The 10030-nt window shown below is 38.6% G+C and overlaps 1 protein-coding gene across 1 annotated transcript; it reads left to right on the plus strand.

Moving 5' to 3' along the window:
* The first annotated feature begins 9103 nt into the window (after positions 1-9103).
* LOC308553052 (methyl-CpG-binding domain protein 3-like 1) lies at positions 9104-9740 on the plus strand. Its single transcript, XM_081128559.1, has one exon. It carries the CDS (start codon positions 9107-9109, stop codon positions 9689-9691), a length of 585 nt encoding a protein of 194 aa, XP_080984685.1. The 5' UTR covers positions 9104-9106; the 3' UTR covers positions 9692-9740.
* Positions 9741-10030: the final 290 nt, after the last annotated feature.

Raw genomic sequence — 10030 nt, forward strand, 5'->3', positions numbered from 1 at the left:
GATTCTGATTCCCGAGTTCTGGGGTGCGGCCCAGGGCTCTGAGATCCTAGACTGTGCAGTTGCTGCTGGCCCAGGGACCACACTTCAAGTGGCAGGACTCTGCATTTTCATGTCTCCAGCTCCTGCCTCGCACATGCCAGGCTGCACAGGATGAATTTAAGGTCTCTACTAAAGCCACAGAGTAAATTGCTCCATTTCCTAGTCACCTCTTCAAAGGAAGACGCTTTAAAATAAAGGGGAAGTTGAATTTCAAAACCAAGTAAAAAGGGAAATGATGTGGCTTAATGTGACGTTCATTGACTAACTTTTTCAGTTTGTTGTGTTTTGCTTTATTGAAAACATCACTGGAAGCATGATGGAGCATTTTCTTCAAATGATTGCATCATACTTTATTATCATAAGCTTATCACCAGCGAGATGGCTATTCCTGAGAAATGCTTACAGATTCATGCCTGGGTTTTCCCAGCCACAGCTGTGTGTACTCTGTGCCCAAGTCCTAGCAGGCAACAAGGTTTAGTGCCATCTTCATATGCATCGAACTTCCTTCTGTGATGTACACAAGGTTAACCATAAAGCTTTCAGAGTGCAGTTAAGTAAGCACATTATTTTTCAATTCTTCATATAATTTTTTTAGAGTAATTTATTATGGAAGGCTAAACATCCCAAATATTTGGAATTCTTCAAGAATTGATTTTTGTGTGTGCGTGTTGTAGTAAAATACACGTAACATAACAATAGCCATCTTAACCATTTTTAAATGTACAGCTCATTGTTATTAAATACATTTGCAACCATCACCACCATCCATCTCCATAACTCTTTTCATCTTGTAAATCTGAAACTCTATACCTGTTAACAACTCCCCACATCCCCTGAAAACCCCCATTCTACTTTTGTCATTATAATCTTGACTACTACAAATACCTCGTATAAGTAGAATCATGTAGTGTTTCTCTTTTTGTGACTGGTCTATTCCCCTTAGCATAATGTCCTCAAGGTCCGTCCCTGTTGCAGCATGTATCAGAATTTCTTTCCTTTTTAAGGCTGAATAAATATTTCATGGTATGTATATACCACATTTTGTGTATCCAGTCATCTGTTGATGGAAATGGGTCACTTCCACCTTTGTCTATTGTGAATACTGCTGCTATAAACATGGGTATACAAATATCTTTTCAAAACTGTTTTCAGTTCTTTCACGTATGTGCCCAGAAATGGAATTGCTGGATCATATGGTAATTCTATTCTTAGTTTTCTGAGGAACCACCGTACTGTTTTTTACAGCAACTATACCATTCTACATTCCCACCAACCGTACACGTGGGTTCCAGTTTCTCTATTTTCTTGCCTACACTTGTTTTCTGCTATTTTTTATAGTAGCCATCCTAATGGGTGTTCGGGCAGTGTTATCGCATTGTAGTTTTGATATGCATTTCCCTAATGCTTAGTAATGTTGAGCATCTCTTCGTGTGCTTATTGGCTGTTCCTGTATCTTTGGAGAAATGTCTATTCAAGTCCTTGGCCTGTTTTTTAACTATAGGTTTTTGGTTCTTGAGTTTTAGGAGTTCTCTGTATATTCTGGGTATTAATCCCTTATCAGATAAATGATTTGCAATTATTTTCTCCCATTCTGTGGGTTGCCTTTTACTCCATGAATAATATTTTTTGATGCACAAAAATTTTTTAGTTTTCATCATGTTTAGTTTGCCAATTTTTTCTTTTGTCACCTGTGTCTTTGGTGTTATATTCAGGAAATCATTCCCAAATCCAATATTGTGAAGCTTTTGTGGTGTGTTTTCTCCTAAGAATTTTATTGTTTTTTAGGTCTTAAATTTAAGTTCTTGATCCATTTTGAGTAAATTTTTGTAGATGGTATTAGTTAAGGGTTTGACTTCATTCTTTTGCGTGTGGATACCCAGTTTTCTCACACCATTTGTTGAAAAGACTGCTCTTTCCCCCACTGCATGGTCTTGGCATCTTTGTCAAAAATCATTCAACCATATATGTGAGGGTATATTTCTGAGTTCTCTATTCTGTTCCATTGGTCTGTATGTCTGTCTTTATCACGTTATCACTGTTCTGATTACTGTACCTTTGTATTAGGCTTTGAAGTCGGGAAATGTGAGTCCTCCAGTTTTGTTCTTTTTAAAGATTGTTTTAGCTATTCAGGTTCCCTTGATATTCCGTATGAATTTTAGGATGGGGTTTTTTTCTATTTCTTAAAAAAAAAAAGTCTGGGATTTTAATAGAGATTGAACTGACTGTACACGTTGCTTTGGGTACTAGAAACATTTTAACAATAGTAAGTCTTTGGTCCATGAATATGGGATGTGTTGTATTTTATTTAGGTCTTTTTAAGTGTCTTTCAGCAATGTATTACTTTAGGAGCCTTTTTTCATCCCAACAACATAAATATATTTTCCAGTATTTTCTTCCAAAACTTTAAAGTTCTGTTTTTCACATTTAGGTATTTAATCCACCTAAAGTCAATTTGAGGATATGGTGTAATGTAGGAATTGAAATTTTTTCCCATATGGATAGCCAGTTGTCCCAGTATCATTTATTGAATAGTCCATTCTTTCCCTCATTAGTCTATTAATTTGTTCTAGTTCTAAAACCACACTGTTTTCATTGCAATATCTTTCAGTTTTAACTTTCTTTAAATTACTAAAATATACAGCTTTGTAGATAGTTTGGAAAGAAAAGAGAAGCTGAGAAAAAAATAAAAATCACCTAAAACCTCACCATTCTAAAATAACCACCAATAAAATGTTGGTGTGGATGCTTCCTTTTGTATGCTACAGTTAAATGTTTGAGCAAATGATAAAATGTATAGAAAACAGGCCTAATGAGGAAAGGATTTCTTTAGCTTAAATCAGGAAGCACAGAAAAAATAAAATATGATCTTAAAAATAAAGAATTTTTATAATACTAAAGAGTAGTTCATTTTTTTAAAAGACCTAGCAAGAATAAAATTGCTTATGTCAAAAGAAATGTGCTCTGAACATGAGGCAATCTTGTGGACTATCTAGAAGACAACATAGGCAATTGTTATGGCCTGAATGTTTGTATCCCCCGACCCCCAGCGTGGTGGTATTTGGAGGTGGGGTCTTTAGGAGGTAATTAGGTTTAGATGAGGTCAATAATGGGATTAGTGCCCTTATAAGAAGAGGAAGCAACCAGAGCCATCTCTCTTTCCACCATGTGAGGAAACAGCAAGAAGGCCGCTGTGTACAAGCCAGGAAGAGCTCTCACCAGAGCCCACCTGTGCTGGCACCCTGATCTCGGACTTCCAGCCTCCAGAACTGTGAAAAATAAATGCCTGTTGTTTAAGTCACCCAGCCTATGGTATTGTGTTATAGTGGCCTGAACTAAGGCAGCAATCAAGAGATCCATGGGATTTCCATCCCTGGGAGACTGGAACACAGGTGTATCTCTGCCCTCTAACAGATGGGAAGCTGGGTGTCCCTTACTGCTTGTCATTCACAGTCAACCAAGATGCCTTAGACTCTAGTGACCTTTGAGATGAAACTGCTTAATTTTAATGAATTAGCCCTAACAGCCAGGGATCTGGACATGATGATCAGTGATGAGACTCTCTATTTGTATGTGGTAATTAGAAGCATACTAGATCTGAGGACTCTATTTAATCCTGGGTTTTGAGGGACAAATTAGATTTGTGGGATAAAAAATTCAGGAGGAAATGGTTAGCAAATTATTAAATGGAAAGGAAGAAGGAATTAATTAAACAAGTATTTTTTTAATGAATGTTAAAAGACCAAATTTTTCTGAAACAATATTATGACTAGTAGGAAAGCAATGGGAAAGAAGCTGGGAGTCTCATAAAAATAAAGCTGCTTTTCTAAAGCAGAAATTGACACACTCGAGAACATTTAGCAAGAACAAAAGAGACAGAAAAATGACACGTGACAAGGAAGGCCAAACCTAGAACTTTTTATGAAGAGGAAACAGGCCTATATTGTATCATGAAGAAAAGGCTTTTTTTGTCATCCAGATAACAAAACCCTGGAATAGTCAACCAAAGAAGATTGTAGAAGCTATGGTCTTAGAAATGCCAAAAAAGTAATAGATATTTTTCTGTCTTGAAAGCTTTAAACGCTTGCCTAACACAGCAAAGGACTGGACCAAAAAATCTTCAATTTTCCAGTTTCAATCTGCTGCAGCCCAGCAGTCTTTTGCAGGTTGACATACAGTCCCACACATGCCTCTTTCAGAAAATTAACATCAGTTCCTTACATTTGTGATGTGCTTTTTGTTTTTCAAATGTTTGACAAGCAGCAGGGTACAATGAAAGGGATTTGGAAACTAGGATTAGAAACCTAGGCTCAAGGGATTAGAAACTAGGCTCAAGTCCTGAATCTGCATTTTTATTAACTCAGGAAACTTGGAGAAATTACTCTTTTCTAAAAAATAGAGGTAATAATACCAACATAGCAGGGCTGTTGCAAGGAAAAAGTGATATGAGGTACAAAAAGATTTTGAGAATTCTAAAATATTTTGTATGTAAGGTGTCCCAAAATAATGTATACACACTTTAACAGCTGATAGCTGTTAAGTGAAAATGAAATGAATGTATTTTAATAAACACTGCCTTTATAATTATTCAAAGTGTGTATACATTTTTTGGGACACCTTGTATATAAATTGTTACTTCATTATTGTCATCTTTTACAAACATTGATGTAGGTGTATCATAGCTTTTCCATAATCAGCAGGAAGTGATTTGGCCAAGACCGGAACTATCACTTCTGACTCAGAAAGTTGGTTATCTCTCCCTGGCCCCACACTGTTCGTCAAGCAGAAATATGTTCCAGCCTTGCACCCTTCAGATGGCACTTTATGCAAGCAGTCCCTGCCAACTGCCCAGTTTCCAACTGTGTGAGGTGGTGAGGTTGCTTAGTTTGTGGGAGATCTTTTCCAGTTCCAACTTTGGTTGAATATCTTCTTCGGACTCAAGGTCCTTTGTGGGTGAAAAGCTTTTAGAATCTTTGAGACTTTTGCATATGTGTTTTTCCACCTGTGAGTTTAATGTGTTCAACAGATTTGGGAGGTTTAGGTGTGCAGGACAAATGCACACAATCCTGATTAAAGGTCGAAATAATTGCCTGAGAAATTGCTCTTTCAGCCTACATTAGCTTTGATCACGGTGCCAGGATCACACGGAGCTAGACTCTTGGCCTTTGCCAATACAAATAGAGAAAAACAAATTTACACAACGTAGGTCAATTGAAAACCTAGAGCCAATTGAAAGTACCAAGAACAAGAGAAAAAGAAGAGACATCTAGAAAAACAATCCAGCTACTTTTGGTTTCCCCAAAATAATTTCACACTTAAAATAGCAGAAAAGTAGATAATACAGAAATAAATACAAGTATAACACATACCAACAAAACAAAATAGGAGTATCAATAGCATTATCCACATAGACTTCAGGGCAAAAAAGAATAAATAGGATAAAATGGTTTACTATCCATTGATATAAGATAAAATCACCAAGAAGATAAAACAGCATTCAGCTTTCACACACCAAATAAGATGGTGTTAAAATAATATAAAGCATAAACTGTTAGAGAATATACAAACTTGAGGAAAACAATCATCATAGGACACTTGAATACTTCTTTCTCAGAATTTGAAAACCAAGTGAGAGAACTTCAACAAGTGGAGAAAACACTTCCTTTTTAAAGAAAATGTATTTACATACTAGCCAACAAAGAAAATCTCCTTTGTGTCTGTTGGCTGGCTACTCCCACAGGCGCTATATCGATATATTATAAATAAAATTTAATTTTTTTTCTGACACTATAAGCTCTAAAGGGCAGGTGCTACCGCCTTGATGTGTGTTGAAAGCACTCCATAACATAAGGTGACTAAACCAATGAACAGCATTGTTGAACGCATCACCAGTATCACATATGTCGTGCTCCAGGCCTCACCAAGCACAATCATACCCAACATACCTGCTGTGTCCTGCATCTGCCTCCTCCATGCTAACTAGGAATCACTGGGCCTTCGTGGACCCTGGTGGCTGTGCGTACAAAAGCTTCTCTTCTGTCAGCAAATCCTGGTTTTTGTGCTAATTCCTGCAACTCGCTAGGTCTGCACCCTGATCTTTCCTTCACCCGAGGGAGGAGTGTCACTCCCAGAACTGAGCACCACAGAGCGTGGACCCTGGAGAAAATGTTTCCTGGCCTGTGGCAGGTATAAGAGTGTCATGACAAAGGGGGATTTGGGGAAATATTCCAGATGTTGTCAGGAGTGGAGCCAGGGGATTTGTCAGCAAGGACTTGTCTGTTTGGTGAGCCTTGGTAATTAAATAGCAGGCGAGGCCGGCACGGTTCACAGGTCCTAACGTCTAATAATCAATATGACGGTGCTCTAATCAGAATCAGCCTAACAAGTTCCAAATTAACCCAGTGTCATCTGTCCCTTGACTGATTTACTAATCCGGTAGTGATTTAGTAGTAATGATATTCATGTTCTACCATCTCCTTTTCATATATTGGCTAGAGTAATTATTCTTAACACATCTTGTATATTTTTACATAGTAAAGGTAAAGTGATTTTTAAAACAACCCTCTCTGAAAAAGTTTTCCAAATATATTGAATGTTTAATAGACACCAAAGAGATTTTATGAAAAGTTTTGGCCCTTAGTCTCTGGTTTTGGCTCTTCCTACTTGATAAATTATCTTGACTTCTAACTTCACACTTGAGATTAGTCCAGTTAGGACTATGTAGGAGTGCAACCTCATGGCGTCTGAGAATTAGTGGTGGCACTCTGGGACAATATTGGTTTTGTTTTGTTTGTGTGTGTGTGTGTGTGTGTGTGAGAGAGAGAGAGAGAGAGAGAGAGAGAGAGAGAGAGAGAGAGAGAGAGAATATGTATGTTTGCTGCATCTTGCAGTGGAGCCCAGGGTAGACTTCTTACCTTGGGAAAAATGTTCTCTGACCACTTTCCGTGGGCTTTATTTTCAATCATGGCTTGACCAACTCTGTCCAATAGGATTAAGCATTCTATATTATGGAGTATATTTTTTCAGTAGCCACATTAAATAAAGTAAAAACAAACAGGTGAAAGTAACTTTAGTTGTATATTTTAACCCATTAGAGCCAAAATATTATGGTTTCTAAATGCCATCTGTGTAAACATTGAGTTAGTTTACATTTTTTTGTACTGAGTCCAGAAATCCAGTTTGTACTTTCCATTTATGACATACTCTCCCTTTGTGAGTTGTATTTTATCAGATATACCTGCTCTGTATTTAGATTTTATAAGATTCACAGCTGTGAAATAATATTCACATAAATAAGTTATCCAAATATATTAAAAAGCTTTCCACTTAAAGATGTCAGATGAACAGTAAAAAGTTCCTGTTGGCTGTAGTAACAAAGGAGTCATTGTGACCTTACCCTAGAATGGTGACGGCAGATGGCAGTGCTGGATGGTCTAAGGAGGAGTTGAAGGTGAGGCCACAGAGACACATGATGATATGACCCTTCTCAGTGGTTCACAACTAAGAGATGGGAGTAGAAGGAACAGTGGTTGAAGACGGGGCCAGGAAGGTCAAGTGAGAGATTTCTGTGGAGATAGGAAAGACTTGCAACTACATAAATGCAGGGGAAAGGATTCAGTTCATAAAGAGAGAGTAAAAATACAGGGGTAATACGGAATATTGGGAGGATGAGCTTAAATAAGGAGGAAGGAGGGACAAGATCCAAATCACCATTGGAAGATAAAAGAAATTTCTTTAAATATAATTAGAGGGAATTGGGAAGCAATAGAAGCTTATCAGAGATATTTGCAGATTTGGCAGCTATAGCGGTACAATTTCAATCTAGTAGTATTTCACAACTTCTCTGTGAAATAGCAGACAGATATTGGGATATTGAATATATAAGAAAGAAAAAAGTGGAGAAAATATGAATCAGGCTATAGGAAAAATCAAGGAGTAAATATGCCAACACATAAAAAGAAAGTAAAAATTTCAGGCATTATGGATGCTTCCTGGTGGATGTAGATGATTTTGTATTTACATTGGTACCAAAATATCATGCAGTTATCTTAAGACCAGTGGTAACTACGGCGTGGCAGGTAATCAAGGTCTTTGGATTTGAAGTTTTACAAGGCAGGTATGATGAGTGGTAAGGAATTTTGGATTAGCCAGGGAATTGTTGAGATCATAGTCCACGGAATCCAGGGCTGATAGGAACGCATGTGTTGTGTGCCATTGAGTCAGCTCTGACTCCCGGCAACCCTATGAATGAGTGATGTCCACAGTGTCCTGTCCTCAGCGGCCCTGCCCAGCTCCTGTAAACTCATGCCTATGGCTTCTTTTACGGAGTCAATCCATCTCCTGTTTGTTCTTCCTCTTTTCCTGCTGCCTCCTGTTTTTCCCAGCATTATTGTCCTTCCCAGAGAACTGTGCCTTCTCATTAATAAGAACAGAAGCGGAGAAATTTAGATAAGAATATGGTGATCTGGCATAACTTGCAATTTTGAGGAACAGGTATCTATTGTATGAGTGTTTAAAAATATTGGAAGTCAGAAATTTGTAGTGGGTGAACATGTTTTCTGAATAATTTATTTTTGAACATGACCAAACTTCTGGAATATGGGAGTGAGTCACTAAAAGTAGGCCGGTTGGTGGTGTCACTAATGATTTTAGCTCTAAAACCCAAGTGGTCAATGGGTTAACCAAATGAATACTCCCATAACACAGAAGAATGGTAGGATTTGGGACCTAGTAAAGGACTGGGGACTGTGTGTCATGAGAGAGTACCAAGACTCAGTCAGGTGAGGTTGAGAGTGACTAGGACAAAGAGAATGAAAGCTGCTCATAAAGGAGAGGGTGTTATAAGATATTGAAGGAGAAATGACGTGGAGTAGATTCTGGGTTTTGACCTTGCGCTTTCTGTTCTTGATACATATCTGCTTGATGATGTCCCAGGATGCAGGTCACATTTATCCCCAGAGGGAGGGCGGAAGCACAAGACAGCTGAAGTAACCGTCCTAGGAAGGCAGGCTTCATTTATCATGTAAATCCAATTTACGATTTATTCTTATAGAGTAAATGGAAAAGAAATATGATGGTCAAGACTTCACAGAGGAAGTGTCATGACTGGGTAAACCAACCCAAACCAAAGCCTGATCTAAGCATCTCCATCCCTTTGAGGATGTCCAATAACATATTCAGGAGCCCAGTTACGAGAATCACATCCCACCCAGGCAATGAGGTCAGGTGCCACCAGTGGGAGGAGACCTTGGACAAGCCCCAACAGGTGTGCTGGCAGAAGAGACTTCAAGGGCTCCAGGCCTGCAGCAGCGAAGGACAACTGCTAAGCTCTTTCAATCTCACCAAAGCCTTGCAAGCATTAGTGCCTAGTTGCACAGGTGAGTCCCTACCAGGCGTTCTCATAGGTGGTGCTCACTGCAGCTCCATGTCCAACCCTGCCGGGTCCTCGCATGTGGCAGAGATGACTCCAGGTGCTGATCTGGGCATCCCACAGCTCCCCTGCAAACAATTTCTGGTAACTGAGAAAGATATCAAGAAACAGGAAAGGAAAATGAAGACAGCAAGAGAGAGACTGGCGAGAGCGTTGCTTGCAGACAGACTCGCTAGGGAGACAGAGAAAATGAGGGGCCAAGAAGGATGTCCAAAGAAACAATAGGGGGGAAAAAGAAGATGGTGCAGATGAAACAGAGCTCGACACTATTATTGTCTCTTTGCAGTGTCCCTAATGTTTTCTTGCTTTGAGCTTTTGAACTTTAAAATATCCCAATGCTTGTCTTTATTAAACTTCTTCATGTGACAAAATATATAGGTAGTGATCTTTTTGAGGTGAGAGATTTGGTTTCAGATGAGGAAAGGAGACCTTTCCTTTTCATGTTGTACTCTTACTTTCCTTTGCTATCTACTTGTATTTAAAAGTCAATGAGTTATCAAAGTCATGGGATTATTTAGTGCTCTGCCCTTATAGTCACAGAGTAAAACCTACCTGTCAGAGTGA

The sequence above is a fragment of the Miniopterus schreibersii genome, assembly GCF_964146895.1.
Source record: "Miniopterus schreibersii genome assembly, chromosome: 2".
In the NCBI taxonomy this organism is placed as follows: domain Eukaryota; kingdom Metazoa; phylum Chordata; class Mammalia; order Chiroptera; family Miniopteridae; genus Miniopterus; species Miniopterus schreibersii.